The sequence below is a fragment of the Varanus komodoensis genome, unplaced genomic scaffold (assembly GCF_004798865.1).
Source record: "Varanus komodoensis strain SLA01 unplaced genomic scaffold, ASM479886v1 scaffold32, whole genome shotgun sequence".
NCBI lineage: Eukaryota > Metazoa > Chordata > Lepidosauria > Squamata > Varanidae > Varanus > Varanus komodoensis.
In genome coordinates, this window is record NW_025335798.1 from 11,423,360 (window position 1) to 11,447,212 (window position 23,853).

At 41.0% G+C, this 23,853-nt stretch overlaps 1 protein-coding gene across 3 annotated transcripts; it reads right to left on the reverse strand.

Moving 5' to 3' along the window:
- Positions 1–2,335: 2,335 nt before the first annotated feature.
- Positions 2,336–22,165, reverse strand: CCDC14 (coiled-coil domain containing 14). 3 transcript variants are annotated; one of them, XM_044437949.1, is made up of 13 exons: positions 22,079–22,165; positions 19,458–19,513; positions 18,633–18,708; positions 16,833–16,905; positions 16,380–16,520; positions 15,677–15,922; positions 15,483–15,577; positions 12,996–13,572; positions 11,718–11,859; positions 10,637–10,716; positions 9,173–9,391; positions 7,148–7,280; positions 2,336–3,576 (listed from the first exon to the last, which is right to left on the reverse strand). In XM_044437949.1, exons 1-13 carry the CDS (start codon positions 22,109–22,111, stop codon positions 2,595–2,597), a joined length of 2,853 nt encoding a protein of 950 aa, XP_044293884.1. In that variant the 5' UTR covers positions 22,112–22,165; the 3' UTR covers positions 2,336–2,594. The 3 variants fall into 3 exon arrangements, with proteins under 3 accessions (XP_044293884.1, XP_044293885.1, XP_044293883.1); XM_044437950.1 differs by having other exon boundaries at positions 11,718–11,796; positions 15,483–15,580; XM_044437948.1 differs by having other exon boundaries at positions 15,483–15,580.
- Positions 22,166–23,853: the final 1,688 nt, after the last annotated feature.

Sequence of the window (23,853 nt, forward strand, 5' to 3'; positions counted from 1 at the left end):
CTTAAACCGTCTTTCCCCCAACTCAGTTTTGCACATTTGTGTAACACAGAAAGCTTGCAAGTTGCATTGTCAACATGAGTCCCCATAAAAACTGAGATCCTTCAAATCTCCAGAATAGTTGATTTGAATAGTTGACCATCTTTCCGGGCACGGGGTTCAAATCCAGAGTCTAGTTTGCTATTTTATTGCAGCAAGTTATTTTGAGAATCCCTGGAAGTGGGAGCATCAAGGTGGAAAAGACAGCTGGTGGTTAAGAGACTGTTCCACCTCCAGTTTAACCTCTATGTAGCCACTTCCTGTGGTCATTCACAGCCATTACATAGCATGAAGGACAGAACTACACCACTGAGTATTTCATACCACTGATCCATGGTACACTGCTGCTATTCCAATCATTGCAACTTTAGAGAAATGCCCAAGATTAGCTGCTTTTAAGGAAGCCAGAACAAAACAAATTCCTTTATCACAGGCATAGCCTATAGTTATTTTGGAAAAGCACAGAACAGCATTATCCATTATCTGACCCAGTTCTTAAGATGACAAAGTAATAACATATTTGGGTTTTGAGGTACTAGAAGTTAGCTTTCCACCAGTGTATCCAGACCCCACCCCACAAAAAAATGCAGACTAGACATCTTAAGTTTCATTTAGCTATCATTCTTTCTAGGAATGGGTGAGTACCTCCTTGCTTAACTGAAAATACCAGAGGCTCAAGTGCTTAGAACAAGTCATAAGCTTGACCGGATTTTAATTGTATTTTGTGCCATATATATATTTATTTATGTGAGCCGTCCCGAGGCTATAAGCGATGGGACGGCATACAAAAACTCTAAATAAACTCAGATAAATTGGGTGCTTGATTTGAACACCTGTTTTGACAAGCCTCTGTGCATCTTTTGCTCCTTGCCACTTCCCTCATGCTCAAGCAAAATATTACATTGAAACATGTGTACCTGTGTGTGCCCACAGATCCTTAGGAGACACTATTGCTTACTTGCATTATGAAAACTATTCATTTAACAGTTTCTTTCCTTTGACAAGTTATTAATAATCCATGACATCCTCTTATTTCATTCATTATGACTGAATTTATTCAAGAGTCTTTGATGGAGAAGTTGGTCAAAATCTCTTTGGAGGCCCAAGAGAAATGTTATAATAATAATAATAATAATAATAATAATAATAATAATAATAATAATAATAATAGAGCTGCTGGGAATGAAATTATGCTCAGATACGACATTCTGCATCTCTGCCCATCTCTGTTCTAAAGCTAGCTGTTGCACCTTAGCTCTGCTATGTATGTAAGAACTAGCCTGGTAGCCCCTGCACAAGTGAGTAGGTAGGCTGGTGGGGAGAGGGCACTGTTCCCTCTGCACTAGCAGAGCAGGCAAATGGGCCGCCCAGTTAGAGTTCTCTTCCCTGCACACAGCACAGAAATACAGCTCTCCACCTCTCCTCTGCCAGGCTGGCAAATCTCTTGTCTACCTTAGCAATTATGGGGGCCTTGGTGAACCAAGTCTGGTGAGGGTTTACTCTGGTTTGGGGATGGTGTCTACACATGTGATGTGTCTATGCATGTGATGAGTGCAGTTCTGCATTTTGGGCAAAGTGGAAACAACTTTGTGTATTCCATCTGCTTCGTGATCTTTCCCCAGACTTTAGATGAAGAAAAATCAGATTCTTACCTTCTCCACTGTAAACACTGTCTTGCTTGCCACAGTATGACTCATTCCTCCCTCATCAATAAGGATTACCCTTATTTTGGCAGTGACACTCCAAGGATGCCTTCCTTCACTAACATGCATTTTCCTCCAGAAACGCAGGGACCCAGAGGGAACACAGGGGTTTACAAAGGGAACATGGCTGCAGTAATGCCAATCACAAGTCCTAGACTGAACCCTTGTCCCTTACATCCAAGTGTTCCATTTTTGAGAGGGAAGCATTCAGACTCACCATTGGAAGTACAGCCAAAGATCTGCTGCTTGACTCTGCAGCAAGTATGAACTGCATCCTTGTTACTACTGGATTGAGAATCGCTGGAAAGGTGCTGTTGAAGATGTGCTCTTACAGCCTAGCAGTGGGAGTTCTGTGGATGGCATTGATGAACATGCAAGGAGTTCTCTAGAGGCAGAGACTGATGGGCTCACTAGCAGGGCTGAACATCTTGGGGTGCAATCTAGTTTCTAGCACGCCCCAGCCAGCAGTGGTATGTGGGGAATGCTGGAAACGAAGACGTTTTCTATCTAAGCATCCTTAGGATTGCATCCTTAATGTTTGCACTTTGGAAAAATAAGTATCTTGTGATAATCAGTAAGGAAATCCTATAGAAAAGTAGTTCTATATAACATCAAGTCTTTTATCTTTATTAGAATAGCTAATTTCTTTAAATTCTAAAATTAAAACTTACAGGCATATTTCAGATCTATGCTTGATTTTTTTTGTAATCAAAGACCTTTTTCAGTAAGAAAATAAGTTAAATTTTACGTCAACTATTCAAGTGACAGTCACATACAAAAACAGTACCAAGTTATTATAAATAATTTGGTTGTCAAGAAAAGCATGTCTTCACAGCCTGTCCTGTGGAAATGTATTTAAGGACTCATTTTTTTTTCCAAACTACTCTGCAAAGTCTTTTGCAATCTAGCTATGTTGGCATCCAAAGCTGCCAGACCATTTTTGAAGTCTTCTTCATCTCTGGATGTGAATGTTGAAAGGGATGATATAGTCCATTCAGATTTTCCTGACATCCAGTCAAAAGTTGAAAAACTGGAGTTTGGAGCTGACATTCCAGTGCCTTTCTTCTGTACGTCTCCTTTCTGATGTGAAATAGGAGCACAGAGGAATTTATCAGGCTGAAGTCTGTCTGGATTGTCCAAAATCACTTTAGCAGCTCCGTTTGTTATTTCTTTTGGCTGCATTTGATGCTTCTTGCCTTCCAGCTCTGCTATCCTCTCCATCATTTCAGAGTTATTTTCAAAAGCATTCTTTGGACTATGGCTACCATAGAATTTATCACAGGCCTTTGCATTGCCCAGCATCCTAAGCCCATCTGGTTGCTCAGAAGCACCCAACCGAGAGCTATGGTCCAGTGTCTGGGGAATTGGATGGTGTGTGTTTGTCCTCCTTTCAGTAACTGTCGCCGGCTTCCAAGATGGACTGTGACTTAGTGGAATGTAAATAGGCTCATTTGGCTCATGCCCTTCTACTGAAGCACTTGAGTTGCTGGCTGCTACAACATCAGGCTTTAGAAAGCTAAAAACCTTCCTTGGAGCTGCTGTTTCCTCTGCAACAGTGTTTCTTTGAGGAGGCTGTTCAGCTCCCTTCATCTTAGGCACTTGATTTGGTTCCTTTATTTCAGGCTTTGACAAGGGAGGCTTTGCACTGAACAGAACAGGATCTGTCTCTAATTTCTTGAGGTAGTTCATTATGGAATCACTTAGAGGGTATGCATCATGCTGCAGCTGGTTCTCATGAATTTCCAGGGCAGCTTTTGATAGACCCCTTTCCTGCTTGGGTTTAGCAGTGCCCACAGTGAGGTCTGAGAGAAGTTTGGACATACTGCCCTGGAGAGCCCTGTTAAGAACAGTTCAGCAGTTTAAGTTTAATTAGGAAAACAAGATAGAACCCCAAAACAGTGTATATTTTTTCCAAATTGCTAGGTTCAGTACTTTACTCACAGCCTACTTTTTTGGACTTAATTCAGAGTACACAACTGCATAATTGGGCTGCCAGCCTCCTTCAGGAGACAGCCCACCTTGCTATCCAAATGTTCAAGGTATCCAAATGTCTCCCTTGATAGAACTAAGTGCTCTGATACTACAGAATTTTCAGAACTTTTTCATCATACTTATGCTGAGCTTCAAGACAATTGAAGTAGTTAATGGCATGATCGTATCCATATTAGAACAGAAACAAGTCCTAAACTTCCCAGCATTACAGAGCCAGACCACACCAGGAGACACGTTCATAAGATTAGTTTTCCAAACTACCATTATAGGATGGTAGAATATTATTTGATGGTCTTATAAGAAAACAAACACATCTACCCTACTTCTACTAAATTAAAGGGGAAAATATGCATACAAAGAACACCCTGTTCCCACATCCTGTACTACACTTCCGGCATGAGTAAGGCCATTGCTCAATGGCTACACCCCAAGCCATTTCCATGTTGTTCTATCTGTCATGGCTTCAGAGAAAAAGCAAATACCACAGTCGAGGGAGAACAAGAGGAGAAAAAGAAAAGCTCATATATTCTATCTGATTGTGCTGTTTACAGACACTCCAGAGGCATACTGGTTAGAGACACAAAGCAACAGCTTAGACATGTTGAACTATTAGTGAAGAGGGCTTGAGAAGAGGATCCTAGATCAGCACAATGTTGTCAGTGGGCTCCATGGGGCAAAAGCAAATTGCCTGCTACCAAGGCAGCTGGGACAGGGGGGAAAACTACCCACCCTTTGGCAAAAATCGGGGAGGAAGGGCAGTATCCTTCCTATAGGCCCTGACTAGAAATAGTACCAGCAAGCCAAGATAAGAGAATTGGTCTCGCACCATCCTGGAAAGGGAAGCTCATTCCAATGCCTACTTCTGGGAAGGGGGCAGCCTCCACAGCAGGGGTGGGCAACTTGTGGCCATTGAGCTATTGTAACCTGTGGGTTATTCAACTCAGTTAAACCATGGTTTAGACTGCATTTGAGCAGTGATGAGCCATGGGTTTTTGGCCTCCCTTCCCTGGTTTGTGAGAGGAACACAGAAAAGCAATTTTAAAACATTTGGAAAGGTACAAGTTAGTGATCCCTGTTCTACTGAGGTGAGATAGTGCAATTGGTAACTGTGGAAGCAAGGACCTTCACCCTGCCATCATAATAAATAGCAGTTGCCTGTATTCCAGAACACTAGCAGTGATTCAACTTACTTAGCACCACTTTCCCGGACACTCAAGATACTGCTAAGCAAACTTTAAAACCTGCATCCAAAATGCCACCCATGTCACACTCTTACTTTAGCGAAGTTAAAATCCTGCTGATTTGCTACTTGGGGAATGGCCTAGCATGTGATGCTGAGCCTAGCCCTGCTGCTCCCCCTCCTGAAGAATTGAAGGATCACGTTTGCACTCTTTGAATTTCCATGGGTACTGCTTCCACTTTTTGGATCAGAAAAGTCCTCCTTCCATGTATTATAATATAGTCCTCTGAGCAGACTGGACAATCAGTATAGGAAATAAGGAAATGAGCTAAAATTGAAAATGCAATAGCTTTCATCTAACTGGCAACTGTAAAGGCTTGTTTTCCTTGCCAGGAAAACAGATTTCAATTCAATACATGATCAACCACCACCACCTGGTGGCTACCCACTACACTCACAAGACAAGATTTTACACTACCAAGTATTCTGGATAAAATTATCAACCTTTTGTAAAGGTATTTCATATTACTAGCTGTTCCAGAACAGCTGTGTCCTCTTCAGTCAGTGATCAAGCAACAATAGTTTCTATCCCACATGGTGTCAGTGGACTGCCATTTGCACAATGGGATTTACTTTCCATCTTCCCCCCTGCAGCTCTTCCAGATGGTGCCCCCCCCCCCAGCAGTGGCCATTCCACTGGTAGACAGACACAGCTGGATACAACCTGATCATACAATCAGCTGCTGGATGTCCTGTCATCCCAGCAGTTCTATGTGCAAACTGAAACCTGCACAACAGTTTGCAGAGGCTAATTTGAATGTCTGCAACCTATTCTCGCACTTTATCTTAAGACTGGCTAAAGGCAGACTCAATGGCTTCAACATAGGGAGGGCTGTGGCTCCATGTTAAGGAACATGCTTTGCATGTAGAAATCCCTCAGTTTAATCTTTGGCATCTCCAGGTAAAACAAGGGAAAAAATCTTGTCTGAAACCCAGGAGAGCTGCTGCCAGTCAACATGGAGAATACTGGACCAGACGAATGGAGGGTCTTGCTCAGGGTAAGGCTACTTTCAGTGTTGCTAATAAGAGCTAACGGTCTTCCTCCCCCACTGCTCCTGCTTTAGCACTGAGCCTAAAGAAGAGCTTGCATACTACGTTGTGCTACTGTGGCTGGCCCAATTAAGATATTGCCCTATTATGGATTTAGGCATGACCAGCATGGCTACTTCTGCTTCCCACCCTTTATTCAACAGTATTTTTTAAAACAGCTGAAATAAGTCTGTTTATTAAGTCTTCCAGGTCTGATTAAACTTGTCTGATTCCAACATCTGGAAGTAACTTAGCCAAGTTCCTTTATGTGCATTTGTTCCCACTGTCTCTTTTTATGCAATTTCTTTTATTTAAGATGTCACTCTCATGAATATCTTAAATAAACTGGATTCTTGAAATAAAAAAGAAGAAAGAGCTTTCTGGGAAGGTCTTCCAGAACCATTCATTATAGAAGGAAAATAAGTACATCATGCATCTTTTCTGTCCTGACAAACTTGGGTCTGAGTTATTAGATGATTTATTGGCTGACAAAGCTACGCTATGCCCAGAATGGTTCCTCACCCTGGTATCAGCCTTCAAGCCAATCAAATTTCAAGAAACAGCACACTCATTTCAAACAAGTGGAAAATTCTTAGCTAGGAGTGTCTGTGTGCATATTTTACAGCAGCAAAGTGATAAGACCAAGGTAATCTTGCCGAGCTCAAATGGTACAAATTGGTTTCTCCTGTATCAATGTGGTCCTTACTCCAAAGACAAAGAGTACAGTGAAATTAGCAAGTGACCTCAACATTTGGCTACAATTTTCAACTTTTTCTTCTATGTCCCTTTGACAATGTGAGAACCTTATGGTACAATCCAGGAAATCCTACGTTTTAAAATTCTACCCAAATGTTTTGTATGTCTTTGACCCTTTTAAGTGCAAGAACATCCAATTTGACTCATCAGTGTCAGATGGATCCATTTAGTTTCAGAAATATATAGATTTAAGTTAAAATAAACAATCTACTATTATACATTCTGTAAACTCCTTTCCCAGCTCATTTTTTGGGGGATTTTCCATCATAGCTAGTAAATGAATATGCCCTGCAATTTTCAATTCTAAATGTCCAGCTGGGCCTAACATTTTGCTACATGCAGTGGCCTAAAACTGGGACAGTCAGGAGAAAGAAAGCAAAGGCAATATTACCTAGTCAATTCACAGAGTCTGTTCACTTCTGCATCTCGCTGACGTAAAGTTATGACCAAAATCTGGTTTTCTTTCTCAGCAGATTCCAATTTATACTGAAAATTCCTCTTGTCAGCCAACAGCTCATCTATTTCTGCAACATAAAATGGAAATCTTATTTTCCATGATTATTTATTAAAATATTGTGTATCATCTGTTATGTGTAATGTACAGTTTATAGTGGTATGATACAATACAAATATAAATCATTTAAACAATTAGCTATAGCATAAAATGAGCAGCTGTGAATTAGAAAAATCATAAAGTGTCAAAAATGCTGCAGTGAACAAAAAGTCCTCTTTCTCTTTCACTAGACGGACATTTGTAGTACCACCAGGAAGGCCTCTGATGATCACTGCTGTCAGGCAGATCTATATGAAAGAAGGATTTCTTTCAAACAGCCAATTTCCAAGTTGTTTAGGACTTTGTAGATTAATACCAAAACCTTAAATCCAGCCCTGTAACCATCTAGCAGCCAGTACAATTCTTCTTGCAATGCTGTTATATACCAGTCACTTGCTACATCACACAATATAGAATAGTAGAGTTGGAAATGGCATATAAGGCCATTGAGTCCAATGGCAATCTTGCTGCTGTACTCTGCGCCAGCTGTGCCTTCTGGACTATGCTTAAGAGGAACTCTGAATGATGCGAGGTATAGCAGCTGAGACATGAGGCTACCTGAAAGGCCATCTAAAAATAATTTTAGATAAAATGTACAGTCATGGTTGAAAATTTCTCTTCAGCATTGGCTTATGTTGGCTAACCAGCCAAAGCTCGTACAAAGCAGTTTGTCCCTGCGGCCTCTTGGGCCTCCAGGGATAGTGACAGTTCTGTAAATATCCTCATGCACTACGTACCTTCTTCAGAGGAAGTGCAATCTTGTCCAGAGTAGGCAACCTGCCTGATTCCTGGACCCAGTCATGCACAAGGCCACTGCCCAACCATGATTCAGTCTCAGTTTAATGGCAGTGCAGCCTATCACTGCTTTTAATCACCAGGTTAGACATGCATGGTTTCTCCCAATTCAGGTTTAACACAGAACTAGAGCTCTTCAAATATCCTGATAATAGCGCCTAACACCACATGGTCACTATACAGATGCTGAACAACACTGGGGGCAGGATGATACCCTGTGGTACTCTCTTGCAAAAATAGCCACCCCATGCAGGGCCGTCTTAACGCATGGGCCTGATGGGCACTTGCCCATGGGCCCCATACTAATCTGTGTATGTTAACCCTTAGAAATTGGAAAACTTCCAAAATTAACAGTAGTTGTAGTTGTCCTAGGGGCCCCAGTACACTGCTTTGCCTGGGGCCCATAATGCTGTTAAGACGGCCCTGACCCCCATGCTATTCAAAGTAATTAGCCTTACATCAAAGACTGGAGTCAATGTAAAATGGTGCCTCCTACTCCAAACACCTGTAGGATATTGTGATCATAAATAACAAAGGATACTGAAGACTCAAGCAAGAGCAACAAAATTGCATTCCCTTTGTTCCTCTCCAGATCAGTGATCAGGGTGACCAAGGCCAATTCATTCCCAAAACTGGTCTATGCCCAGAATGAATTACTTGTAGAAATTGTGGCTTCTTTGTGAGTGCCTGAACTTTGGGGAAGATATACACTTGTCTTGTGTATCTTCCCCAAGGAGAACAGGGCAAGCAGGCAACAGCTTCCCAGTACGTCTGGCTCTAAAACAGATTTCTTCAGTAGCTGGAAGATGACCTCGTTGATGCAGTGAGCACAACCTTCTCACACACTGTAGCCCCAGGCCACCATCCCTCCACTGGCTCTATTAGCCATGAGCAGCAGGGGTCGAGCAATGAGCACCTAGTCCTCATCCTCAGGTTGCAGCAGCTCAAGCTGAACCCATAAAACCAGCACAGTGTTACATCACCACACTCAAGTCTGTAAGAAACTTGGTATCCAAGTCAATATGCTGAATGAACAAATGTTGTAGCCCAAACAGGCCATACACACACCAATTTTGAGCTTGGCTAAGCCATTATCATAATGCTGTCTCTTTTCAAGCAGATCTTTTTCTTTCTCGTGGATTATTCTGGTCAGTCTTTTGTTTTCTTCTTTTTGGCTTTCTGAGATTTGTATGAGCTCTTCATTTTTATTCTGCAGCAACTCAATGCTTTGCATACATTCATTCAATTCACTCTTCAGTGTCAGATTCAAAGCCTGGAGAGAAATCACTATAGAAGGAAAACACATAGTTGTTTTAAAGACAAGTTCAATTATGTGGACAAATATTTGATCATTATGACAGCACACCCTCATAATTGTTAGAACTGATTACTCCAATAGATCCTTACTTGAGGTTGTCCTTGGAGAAAGTCTAGATGTTCTAGCCAGTGCAGAAGGTTGCAATACCCCTTATGGGAACACATAAGAGCTGTTCTCTAAAGTAGCTGGCTTGTCATGAGAAAATACCTTGGGGATTTTTTTCCATGGGGATTCTTAGTGGGGCAGCAGCTACTCTATTGAACATTTGGGGTCTGTTGGGTTACACCATAGCTTCATTCTCTGTGAACTCGGCATGGGTGGGTTGTTTGCTGCCTAGCTCATTTTTTCTCCAAAATTCAGTAGTGAGAAACACTTCCATATGCATGAAAATTTAAATTTTAAGAGCAACTAATGCAATGATTTTCATGGTGAAGCAAATGCTTCATTCTAATATCTTGAATCAGAATGCTGCAGTGGCATGACTTAATATAAAACAGCATAACAAGGCAAAAGACTGTGATCAGCAATTCCATTATTTTAATAAACTGGGCAGATATTTTGAGACTCCAAAAAAGCTTTATGTAATGTATTAAGTAGTGTATATAATCTGTAGGTACAATATAAAAATTGTTGGGATATAGTACTGGCTAATCTGTATCCAACAATATAGACAACTAATCTTTGCTGAATTTATTAAAAGAACGCCTAGCATCTCTACACAAAAGCAAACTGAAAAAGCGCATTAGTGTATCATGGGTACCACTGCAGGTCACAACTGTGACTGCTAGTTTAATATAGTGGTTAGATTGTTGGACCAGAACTGCAGAGACCTTAGTTCAAATCCCCACTGAGTGACCCTGGGAACCAATCATTTTTGTTACACTAATCACATTGGTGGGGTGAAGAGGGTAGGGCAGAAAAGAACCCTACATATGTCCTTGATAGAAGTGCAATTAATAAATACAACTATGGAGTTCAAATCCACACAAAGCCATAGAGTTTCCAGATAGGTGTCCCTGCAAGACTGGGTTCTCCATCCATGACATTAGCAGTTATGCATCCTAGAGTGGCAATGTGACAGAATGGATAAAGATGCTGTATTGCATAAGTACTTAGGGAAAAATGCTTCCTGAATTGTTAGAAGACTATAATAACTTCTCAAGTTCTGTTGCATAGATTTAAATCTTTTTCACCTTGCTACAACAACAACTTACATTCAAAGTTGCTATCCGGATGACATTCCTTTTCAGCCCTCTCTTGATGTTTGAGCTGCTGATTCAATATTCTTAACCGCCTATGTGTTAATGAGGGGGGAAATGCATTTAGAAAACTATTTTCCATAGCAAAATTGGATTAATTTGGTGTGGAAAAGCTAAAACACACTTTCTTTCTCAATTTGACAAAGATTCTCAGTCCATGGCACATCTGGAGACAGGTCTGTATTCTCTAAGAAATACTTTTGGGCACAGGGATTATTGCTTGGGAATATTGGCCCATATCCATTAAAGACCATGCTGAAATACAGAAAGCCCTAAGCACAAAAATTAACATTAAACAACTGAATCCTGGTTGTTACTGAGATGGCAATTTCTAATTGTAATGGTGTTATCACTGTTGATTATACCAAAATCAGCAGAAATGATCAAGTTGTATACAATCCAACAGTGATGTGGTGCATATTCACAGTGATCATGCTTATTAGCACTGGCATACCAGCCATTAATACTAGACTGCAGGACTAAGAGCATACCCGAAAATTCTGTGTGGACTCGCAGCTCAGCACTAATCAGGCTAAATGGAATCCTGTTGCCCACTAATTCTCAATTCTCCTCTGAAATTCACCAAGTGAGAGGACGTTTATGCAGGAACGTTCTCTCTCCACCTTCCATCCCCTACCTTCAGTCAGAAATTACTGGTGTAGAAATGGGGCTGTGCATACGAGAGGAGGGACTCTGGACAGTTATCACTCTCCAGTTAAAGCAAAAGAGACAACACTAGAAGAGCATGGCATTCCACCCAAGTTAAAACTCCTACATCCTTCTTAATCATATTAGTTGCATATTTAATGAAGATTTTGGTCAAGTTCAGACAACTTAATGCATTGTGCTTCTGCTTCACATACTGATAAGGCAGCAATATATAAATATCAATGTATCTATCCCTTGAACAAATACAGAATCCTGACATAAATGCATTTAATCATTTGCTTATCCTTTCTTAATTGTTTCAAGCTGCAGTCTAAAGTACCAACACTGTAGCCTTAAGTCAGATGTTTCTCACATACACACTACTAACCTGCGCAACTGAGCATTTTCACTTCTGAGAGGTTGAAGAGCAAGTGCTATTTCAGCTTGCACATTTGTACTTCCAACTGCTGCAGGGAAGAGTGATACGGTGTCTTCTACTTCATCTAACAGTCTTAAAATGTCTGAATCATCTACAAGACGAAAATAAATCTGATGCCACACACACACATACACACTTCAGAATGTGTAATTGTGGAAAATTAACCAGTATTCCTGGAAAGGCTACTGAGTGTACTGTCTAGTCCTCCAAATTATGAAACACCTCTAAATCAGCTTCTGTATGGTGCAGTACAAGACCAGGCCCTTTCTTCCAAATGTGCCCTTCAAGGATAGGACTCTAGCAGAGCTAACAAATTTTATTTTGCCTCTTGCAACCCTACCACAGAACTCAACACAGGTGGATAACATGTGGCTGGTGAGGTACATGCATTGCTCAACTGCTTTTGGGGAAGAGCTGCCCCTGCTGCCAATTTGCAACTGTGGAACCTTCTCCCCCATGATTTTACTACAAATCAAGGCATGTAAGGAGAGTGTACCTTGTCTGGAAGCAGATTCATGATCCCAGAAATCTCCCTGTAACAGAATGATCACATAGCTAGTGGAGAATTCTAGGAGTTATGGGGCTTTTTTCTATCTAAACATGCATAGGATTCTGGTCTCGTTTGATCAGGGTGAAGCAAGATAGGAAAGTAACTAAATATTATTTACATATTCTCACCAGTTTTTTTTTCAAGACGTCACATTTAACCCCACCATCACAAATCATTATGTACTATCAAGTCATCTCTACTTTATGGCAACCCCATGAATGAATGCCTTCTAAAACACCCTTGTCCATAAAAGCCCGGCTCAACTCCTGTAACACTATCACAAATATACACCACAAGTTCTGCCAAAAGCATTTACAATTGAGTGATCTGGAGTGGATACCCTGATCAAGGAAGAACCTACCAAAGAAATATCAGATTTTAAAAGCTTAGTTTGCATTGCTATATTGGTGTTGTATTATGCATTTTTGTGAAGAAATAGCACTATGCAGTCATATTTAGATTGTGAGTATTGGAAATATCTCCAACTCATATCAATAAAGCTCTGTGCAGAGGAAAGGTCACAGTGCATTACTGACCATTGTTAAGCCTTCAAACAGAGACTTAACAGACACAGATGCAAACCATGCTTTACTTTGGCTTTGCTGCACTGGTATTCAATTTTGTCAATTCTATATAAGTATCAACCCATCACAGCATAAACAGAAAGTCTGTATTACCATGATCAGTTAGCAGGGCCTTGAGTTCCCCCAAAAGATACTTCACTGTTTTCAGTTTTTGAGATGTTTTTTGCTGGCTTGGTTTTTTAGGCTTTAAAACATCCTTGTCGAAACTAGTCTGACAACTTGTATCTTTCACTGGTGCCACATCAACTCCATTCAAGTCCTCTTCTTCACTAACAGTACCCTCACTGTATTCATCAGCAGTTTCTTCTCTGGAATTCAAGGGCTTGGGTTGTATTGGATCAGCGCCATGGTCTTTTTCATTAGACTTCCCACTCTCCTTTTCATGTGTTTGCAACAGAGCCAGGTGTGCCTGAATACGCTGTATTAGGTCTGTTTCTTTTTGCTGTGGGTCATGGATTCCTTGGTCTGACAAAGCCTCTCTACTAGCAGGTGGAGCAAGAACTGTAGAGGGTGTTGGGCCATTGGGACCTGGCTGAGTTAAATGGGGAAGAACTGAACATGAAACCACTGGCTGTAGTTGTGGAGCAGAAGTGGAAGCACTGGAGCCTGCTGGCAAAAGAACAGGTCCGGCTTGTGATCCACACTGGCTGCAGTTGTCCATGGAAACACCCTATAACAAGGAAACACAAATAATTGCTTCAACACTGAAATCTTACTCTTGCATATTTACAAATAATGTAGGTATCAGTTAATTTGTATGGGTCAATTACACCTCGTGAAGTGTCCCCTATAAAGTACAAACCCCCAGAGTGTCCTCACCTCCTTCTTACACTACAGGACTGAGCTTAGGACTGCTGCAGTTCTGTGTTCCTAGAGCTTGGAGCCCCGGCTCATCACAGGGTAGGAATGAGGACTGACAATCCCTCCACTTACAATACAGCTAATTATTACCATGAATTTGACAGCTCCTTTGAGGCTTTCTTAACAAACTCCTTTGTTCTGTTAGCCTTCTTCCTACTCTCTCTTTTCCACCAAGGTCTGAGATTAATAAATTCTTTCCTGTAATTTAGTCGTCTCTGCTTTCCCAACCTTGCCTATTCATGTCAGGAAGGCTTGATTTCAGCCAGCTAGCTGGCATTGGCAATATACCAACACAAAGCACCCCATTTATCAGGATTTTCATACAGCCTAAACTTAAATATTGTGCTTCTAGAACTTCCACCCCTGTGATAGACAGGAACAGCTCCTTCCTACTTCTAAAACATACTTTAGATAGGTGAAAGATTTGGCAAACTGTAGCTTAATAGCATGGTTCTAAGGAGACCATTTAACAGATGCCCGATGCCAAAAGATTAGGTGAATTTGACAGTATTCTAGGACCCTGTTTGGACTTAACTGTTACACTCAACAGTAATCTGTGGGTTTGTTTTTAGGTTAACTTGGGTTTGTTTGTATCTGGATTAGATATCAAGGAAGCTATTTACAAATTCATAGTCTGTTTCTGGAAAATGGAAGCAGCTTGCATGCAGGGCTGATACCATTAAGACTGAGTTAATGGTGTGGTGCTGGCATTTTTCAATTACTGTATAGCAGATATAGGGATTAATGCTGCTACACTGTGGCTATTCTTCAAAACAGTGTCTCTCTGAAGATAGCCATGGTTTTCCATACAGTGGTATGCTACAGCTTTTATCTTGATAATTATAAGTTCAGTGTTATGAAACTAAAGAAAAGACAAGGAATATTGTCTCCTGTCTCCAAAAAGAAAGTATAGTATAAAAGAATGGCAAAGAATAGAGCAAAAGGTGACATGAACATGCAGTTGGTTGGGGATCTTTTTTACTAGATTCGCTTTCTTTTTATCTTATGGAATAGCAAAATTAATCACATGTAACTGTGTTAGCCCATAGCTGCAGGGAAGATCTAGGACAGGGTTGCGTCATTGCAGCCCTCCAAAAGCTTCGGCCTACAACTCTCTTAAGTCCTAGACATGACGAGGTTGTGGGCCAAAACATTCACACAGCCACTAGAAGAATAGGTAGTGAACAAATTCTACTTTTATGTTCTTGAGTCATTTCAGACATTCCAGCTTTAGTCTGAAGCATTTAGATATATTGGAAAAATACTAATGATTCAAGAAATGACTAAATATAAAGAGGTGCAGAGTTAGCAGCTGCTGGAAATACAAGAACAAAGAACAAGGAACGGAAAAGCACTCAAATCTGCTGTTTTGCCTAGTCTTAGCACAACCTATTGGCCCTAAAATAGAGTCCTGATGCCTTTCTCCTGGAATGAGTTCTGAGGATACTGGATTTGTGCAACAGATAACAGCCATGTAGGGTTAACATGCTGCCAAGCCCATTCGTACTCACCATCTTTGACAACTCCAAATGAAATACATGAAAATGACTACTAATCTACCTGTGCTCTAAACCAACACTTATTACTTTCCATGGATTTAACAACCTTAAGGAAAATTGAAAAGAAAACAAAATAGTTTCCACTACCAACACTGTGTACAGAGTAAGACATGGCAGCCCAAAGCTGACTGCTCACTTAGGACTAAAACAGGGTACTTACAGGCTGAACAAGTGCAGGATTAGCAGCATGTTCTGGGGACAGAGCTGGTGTTGAGGTAGGTAAGCGGAAGTTGAATGCTGTAACATGCTGATATGCTGTTACCAAAGAAGGGCGAAAAACAAAATTGTTAATGCTAAAAGAAAAACAACAACAACAAAATTATTGTCAGGCCAAAACATGGTAACTCTACTCACTATTTTCAGGAATAGTGGAAAGTGGTACTTCAGGAACACCACCGGATTTTTGTGGAGCTTGCATATTTAGCAGAGACATTTGTGTCTGTACATGCTCACAGAGTTTCTGATGAGTTACAGGAGAATGCTGACTGCAAGGTACATGAATTGGTTGAATAGCAGGAACCTTCTGAGTGTTTACAGAGACCGTGTCCTTTCCAGCAGCAGTTACATTTGCTGAAGCTGGCTTCCTATTTGACATAGGCACTATGAAAAACAAGAGCTTAATTTTCAGATGTTTAAGGTCTAATACAATCCCAATATAGTACTTCCTCTTTTAGATTTGCGAATCTGGCTCTTGAAGCTCCACTATACATATGTAGCCTTGGTTATACCAATTCATCATGTAATATAACAGCAACAATACTGTTTCCTAACAGTATAGTGCTTACTTTAATTAGCTATAGCCATATGAAGACAGCACTGCCTGCATCTAGACCAAGGATGAATAGCAAACATTTTGATTCAGTCCTCCTGATGAATACTGAACATATTTAAAGACTTTGGCTGAAGATACACCTCAACTAAGCAACTATATTGAATGTTCACAGCATACTCCAATATGTAAACAACATTACAACTGAAATACTAGAGTACCAATTGTATCTTAAAATAAAAAAATGATGGGTAAATATTTGTTTTAAGTCAAACAAAAACTGCTTACCTATTTCTTTATGTACATTTACAGAAGGAAGTTTTTTCTTCAGGCCTCTCTTCTTTGAGCCTTTTCCTTTATTAAGTAACGGTCTGGAAGTTGTTCTGACAATGGCTGTGTTCCCTGTCTTCTGACAGATATTTGCCATTCCTAGTGTCATTTTAAAAATAATGTATTTATCCATATTATTTAAACTGCCTTTCAGAGTGCAGTGTACTCACAAGGGGGATTATCAGATTACCAAATGCTTGAGAAAATATAATTAAAGAGGCATAGGAACAGAAGGACACACACAGAGAGCAACTCAAGTACAGACAGTTGAACTGAATAAACATACCTCAACAATACTGCTTAGCAGTGGAATAAGCCATCAATACTATACTACAGATGGCTTAGTTAATTACTAAATGACTTACTTTCTATACAATGGAAACTGAACACAAGTAATCAAAAGGATACTACCTTCAGATTCATTTTGCAAAATATCTTTCAGTAAAGCTGCACAGCGATCAAGGCCATGATGAATACTTGTAACCTGTAGAAAGGATCTAATTAAGATTATATATATATATAAAGTTTCCAGTCACAGCTCATTATTAACCCCATTCATTGTCCACATGGGGCGGGGGGAGAGAGAGAGAGAGAGCGCGCGCAAGCAAGCATGTGGCAAAACTAACATGTTTTCTATGCTTTCAAATGATGGAACTGAAAAATGTTTGCATATATTTATTTGCAGATATTTTTCTGTGAGTTTTTAGAAGACTTCCAAAAACTCCCAAGATAGTACTAAAGACAAAGTAGTCTTGGGTGCTGGAGGGTATATGGGTTTGAAATGGCAGCAGGTACATGATGCAGTGGATGAGGAAGAAGAGGGAGGACAGAGAGTGAAGCAAGTCTTAGTGCATTAAAAGCTTTGGCCACTCCGGTTTTTGTCTCTAATAATACTACTTCGCCTTTGCATACTTAGCAAATTCCATCATGACATTACAGATTTTCCTCTAAACAGAAAAATACAAAGAAGTATTAAAGACAAAATTACAGTGGCTGCTACAAGCTAAGAACAGAAGGCTTTAAAGGGACAATCCTTTGCATGCTGAGAAAGAAAACATTCTAAAATCCCAGCAGTCCAAAGGCAGCCATAAAGGCTGTAGGACTTTCCCACAACTGGCTTCCCTTGCTTCCATAAAAGCACAACTGATTATCCCCTCTTCTATCTAATCTGTAGATCAAGTTTAGAATCATACAGATTATGCTGTGGTCGGTACAATGAAGACATACACTGTACCTCCTTTTACCATCCAAGGACAAGTCCTTCAGTCTCACAGCTTACCACTGGAAACAGAATACAGACTGTACCAAGGATAACTCTACACATTAAATTGGTATACATCTAAAGCTACACGGTGTGAGAAATGTGAGGTTGCAAAAACATCAATTATGCAGGTGCATTTACTTGAGAACCTGTACTGAAGATCCTGTGTTTAACCTATATCTTGTCCTACGGTGTAAAAGGTGTTATCCTTTAAATGGATATTTTGTAAATTTGCATTGTTTAATTAATGTTATTATTTTTGGTGCTTTTTTGTTTTTTCCTTATTCTTTACAAATGACTTCAAGAGTCTTTTATGCTCTGTGAAGTGATACAAAAGAGATCTCTTTTTAACTCCACTCCCACAACCATCAAACAACCCATGTCAATCCTTTCCATGTGTATTAATAATGAAAAGATACTTGCAAGTCACTTTGGATTCCTTGCAAAAGGAAGAAACACAGGATATAAATGTAATGTAATAGTAATATGTGACTAACTCCAACACTGGACATGTAAATATAAGAAAAATATTTCTTGTATTAATTTATATATCACTATGTGATATATTTAAATATATGACCACAGCCTCTTAGACTAGACATTCTACAAATAACATTCAATGGCTGGGTTCAAACACCATGATAAATCATATTCAAGTGTTGAGTATGGGTAGTAGCCGAACTGTAGATATCAGGTTACCTGAACCCAGCCAGAGGAACAGCCATGGATTCTTAATTATAAACAACCCACAGTTTACAACCCAAAAATGAACCATGGCTTGTCTTCATGGTTAACAAAATATACTTGGTTAACACCACTGGGTTCAAACAACAACCCACACTCAATGGATACTCAGTCCTTGAGTGTGAACTATATTGTTGTCTGAATCCAGACCATACATTACAAATAGTAAGGTCAGCCTAGGTTTTTACATTGTATTCTTTCATTACCTGATCCTCAGAATCTGTGGAATACAGAGAGTATCCAGAATCAACATTTGAATGTGCCACTTTTCTTACAGGGATTCTGGAATAAAGAGATGCTGTGTTGATAATTGCTTCAATCATATGAAAGAAAACTCAGAAACAATTTGTACTTTGATATCTCAGAAATGAAAAATACTAACACCACGTCATTTTTCTTCACCTGGTTATGACAATATTTTGTGCTGAGGCTTTTAACAATATACATGGATATATATTACCCATTCCAGGTGTTTTTACAGGGCTACTCTTCATCATATGTTGCTTTAGCTGTTTTTAATTTTGACTGAAAATGTTTATATTTTGAAAAAAAAATGGTATTTTATTGCACTGTTTTATGAACTGGGAGCTTTAATTATTGAGCAGTATAAATAATTTTAAAAATAACAACAAAAATGTGTAGTTACAAAAGCTATTCCACTGGAACTCTCACCTGAAAGAACAAGTCACTTTTGATTTTTAAAACAAAATTTGGTCTTAACTAGCGAAATTTTGTGATGTTTTGTTTCTTAACTGATTTTTAAGAGATTTTAAAAATACCCCCCCTTTCCTGTAACTTATTTATGAAATGTGGCAGTTTGCCACCTAAAAGAGCCAGCGGTGAGGACCTTGTAGTTCTTCAGAGATTGTTGTTGCCAACTCACAACCCAAACCAGCAAAACTAGTGATAAGGAATGAAGCAAATTGTAGTCCACAATCATCTAGAGATTTCTCTTTGACCTAAGACAATGATAATAAGTTGCCCGTATCTTGTAGCTATAATAAAAAAAGATATTATAAAGATACTCTTACTGTTTCTTGCTACTTGCTACTTTAGTTGATCCAGTCAACCTTCCTGAAGACAATACCTGTTGATTGTTCAAGCAAGCATTTAGTATTTTATATTTGTTTTCAGCAGAATTATAATAGAAAACACTCATTTCTAGTTCATTAGAAACATACTGAAATCTATTCAAAATATTCAGACTTTGTACAGGAAAGCCATCATGCAAGCGATATCCAAATTTAAAGTATTATAAGTGATGGGCAGGACTGAAAAAGAAAAAAAAATCTACTTCAACAGTACTGCAAAGAAACCCCTAAATACAATCATCTGCAGCAATATAGCATGTCTATACCTCTAGATCAGGCCAAAGGTTGAATTTCATTTTGAAGAAACTCTAGGGGCCACATTCCAATGGTGAGAGGGACTGAAGGCTGGGAGAAGGTGTAAAACAAAACAAAACCAGCATAATTTAGTGAGCAAGTGAGAGCCAGTATAGTGCAGTGGTTAGAATACTAGTATGGGATCCAGGAAATATGAGTTCTAGTTCCCACTTGGCTACAAAGCTGACTCACAAGCTTCTTACAAGGATAATATTGAGAGGAGAAGCACACAATTTTGACCCAACACTGGGTAGAATAGCTAATACCCTGTAAGTCAGAAATAAAACCAAATGCACACTTACAAGATGGGGGAATATTTGGCTCAAGAATACTACAAGCAAGAAGGATCTTGGAATTGTTCTACAAGCTGAATGAGCCAACAAAGTGATGTAGCTACAAAAAAGCAAATGCTATTTTGGACTGCATTAACAGAAGTATAGCCTCCAAATCACATGATGTACTGGTTCTCCTCCATTTGGCACTAATTATCCCCCATCTGGAATACTGTGTCCACTTCTGGACACCCCAATTGAAGGCAGATGTAGGCAAAAAGCTGGATGAGGTTTAAAGGAGAGTGACAAGAATGGTCAGTCTTGAAACAGCCCTGTGAGGAGAGTCTGAAAGAAGTGGGCAAGTTTAGCCTGGAAAAGAAAAAACTGAGGGGAAATAGACTAGATCTTTTCAAATATTTATTTATTTATTTTTCAATTTATATGCTGCCTTTTTCCTAAAGGGCTCAAGGCAGCTTACATCTCCTCCTCCATCTTATCCCCACAACAACAACCCTATGAGGTAGGTTGGGTTGAGAGTCTGTGACTGGCCCAAAGTCACCCACAGTTGGCTCCATGGCTGAGTGGGGACTAGAATCCAGGTCGTCTGAGTCCCAGTCCCATGTTCATAACCGCTACACCACACTGGCTCTCTTGAAAGGCCAGGATCTCTTCTCAGTCATGCCAGAGCACAGGACACAGAATGGGCTTATGTTACAGGAAGACAGACTCCAGCTGGACATCTGTCCAGGAAAAACCTCATAACTCTTAGAGCAGTACTGCAATGGAACCAATTCCCTAGGGAGGTTGTGGGCTCTCTCACACGGGAGGCATTCAAGAAGCAGTTGGACAGCCATCTCTCAGGAAAGCTTTAACCTGGAGTCCTGCATTGAGCAGTAGGTTGACTTGATGATTTTACAGGTTCCTTCCAAACGGCAACTTAGCACATATTTGTTACCTATCAAAATGTATTTACACAGGCAGCACAATGGGAACATACATGCAAACTGCAAAATATGTTTGAAGTGGGGATTACCTGAGAACCCAAAATTGATACTGGAAAACAGAACATATTACAAGTGGGCAGAAAAAGTAGAGGTGAGACTGGAACAGGGCCCTTTCCAGATAAGAGCTATGAAAACAAAAGTGATTGTGACAGATGACAAGCCTAAGGAACTTGCAGTGCACATATTGGAGGAAGGCATGAGGAGAGGCCCTCATTTCTGTACGCTGAACTCTGTGCTCTGAAGGTGGCACATAGTGTACTGTTATTGCATTTGTGATAGCTACACCCTACGCTTCTCAACTTGCCTAAGTTAAGTCCCATTAATCGACGGGTCTTCCCTAACAACGGTCAAGTCCGTACTACAAACAAGGAGAGGTTTGGGCGGTTAAATTCGCACACAGGGCGAACGATCTCTCAGAAACATCTCACAGCCGTGCACCGTGAAACCAGGTAAAAGCTCGAGAAATCCGCGTTGGGGCAGACCGAGGGAGCCGCGGCCCCGCGTCCCGCTCGCCCAGTGCCCCTCCGCCGCCCGGGGGGGGGCACGAGCAGCAGGGAAAGAGCACCCTCCTCCCCAAGCGCCCCGGCGACTGCTACATACAGGCCCTTTGGCTTGTTTTTCGGATGGGAGGGTTAAAAAAAATATCCACGTTTTCCAACGGGTTCAACACAAGCCCGGATCCTTTGTTTTTACGTCCTGCCCGTGGCGGGGAAGAAGGGGATTTGTTGTTGTTAGTTGCAAAGCTGCCCAGCTAATTTTAGCAATTCCCACTCGTCCTCTTTTTTCAAAACTTTTCCCGCCCCCTACTTGATTTGCTGCAGGAATGTTTAAAAAATGTACTTGCAATAGTTCTGTTCACTCGCTAAGCTTATGCGGGAAAGGAATAAATAAGATTCAGGGGCTTTCTAGGGCACATACCTGAAATATTACTTGCACAAAATTGTTGTACATATATTTAGCTTTACGCTCCCCCACACCTTGTTGGCTTTACCTTATGGTGTCGTAAGGAGCCCTGCCTCGCCATCGTCACCGAGCCAAGAGCAGAGAAGCAGCCGCAGCCACAACTGCAGCTGTCCTCCCAAATTGACTGATGGGCCCAACTCTGAGAGAAGCGCCTAATTCTGGCCCCTCCCACTCCCTGCTGTCGTTAGGAGGCGGCGGTAGCCCGAGCGGGAAAGGGATGGGTGGGAGGGGAAAGAGAGTGCAGCGGCCTCCTACTGGCGAAAACCTTCGCGAAATTGGACCAATGGAGTCAGTGGAGCGCAGGGAAGGCGTGGTTTATCCAGTTTGCTGCTCGATTGCTCTCTAAGGTGATCACTGCGCAAATTAAAGCGCAATACTATGCTTATTTCAGTGGAACAACTTGCTGGGAGCTGCAGAACCTGTTTCCGTCTAAGCATGCAAGGGTCTGCGCCCTTAAGCTGCTATATTCAGTTACTTAGGAGGTGTGGTCGAGTCCCGTTTAATTCATGGAACGTACGGCCCAGGGGACAAAGGTAAGATCGCGGTGTTAAAGATGATGCTAATACGGTTTAGGTGAAAACCAGAGAACTGTGTCTTATTGGTTGACCCAAGATAGGGCTCTCAAAACAGCGCGCCCCAGGTAACAGAGCGCAGGAATATACTGAATTTGCTGCAGCCAAAATAAAAGCGTTACAAGCAAGCACAATTGGATTGCAGTGTGAGTTTTCGAAGGCAGAACCTGACCTTTAGTTGCGGAGTTTGTTGCCATTACACATGAATAAGGCTGCAATTCTATACACATGAACCTGGGAACAGACATGTGGAATGACCATGTAAGAGGATGCACTGTTCATCTGTTAATATACCACAAAGACATTATCTTGGTGTTTTACAAAATATTTCAGCTTCTCTGGTGCAACAGCCATTCCTAGTTTCAACAGATATACTGCTCTACGATAGATCCTAGAATCATAGAACAGTGGAGTTGGAATGGGCCAAGAAGGCCATCAGGTCCAACCCCTGCTGTTGCAGGACTCCAGTTTACACCATCTGACTCAGATGACCAGTTTCTTTTTGATTGTCTCTAATGTGAGAAAGCCCACCACCTCTCTAGGCAGCTGGTCCCACTGTTGTATTGCTCTGACAGAAAAAACTTTTCCTGATATCTAGCCTGAATCTGGGTTTTCACAACTTGAGCTGATTATTTCATGGCCTATATTCTGGTATGAGCAAGAAGAGATCTTGTCCTTCCTCTCTGTGGCAGCGTTTCAGGTACTTACAAAGTGATATCATGCCCCCCACCCCTAGCCTTCTCAAGGGTGAACATACCAGTTCTCTCAGTCCCTCCTCACAGGGCAATGTTTCCAAACCCTGGATCATTTACTGTGTCACCCCACTCAGAGAGATGGAATGCATTGACTCTTCTGGCATGGACAAGGCAACTTGGACAGTGCTGGGAAGGGCTATCACCCCAGCCAACCTCCTGGCTTTGTGCAGCATTTGTTGCCCTGAGGGGTGGGGAGATCATGCAAAGCCACTCGGCTAGCTCTAGGAAAAGCAGTGGCTTCTCCAGGTGCTAGCTACGTATGTCCCCAGCCTGGGTACCACATAACCTGTGATGCCAATTATCTCAGAAGAGTGGCCACTAGTTGCAGTGCAGGCCACTCCTCCCCCCCCCCCCGCTGCCACCTTCCTAATATTATCTCCAATCGTAGATCAGAGGTAGCAGTAAGGATTTCCCCAGTGGGTGGAAGACCAAACCTTGACCCCAAGGAACCCAAGAAGTCTCCATAGTCTGGGGTT

Coding starts and splice junctions, on each gene's coding strand:
- CCDC14 (XM_044437948.1), bottom strand. CDS start 22,111: ATGGCGAGGCAGGGCTCCTTACGACACCATAAG. Junction 11,860..12,995: donor GGCCCTGCTAACTGATCATG/GTAATACAGACT, acceptor TTCGTCTTGTAG/ATGATTCAGACATTTTAAGA. Junction 10,717..11,717: donor GAAAATGCTCAGTTGCGCAG/GTTAGTAGTGTG, acceptor ATTAACACATAG/GCGGTTAAGAATATTGAATC.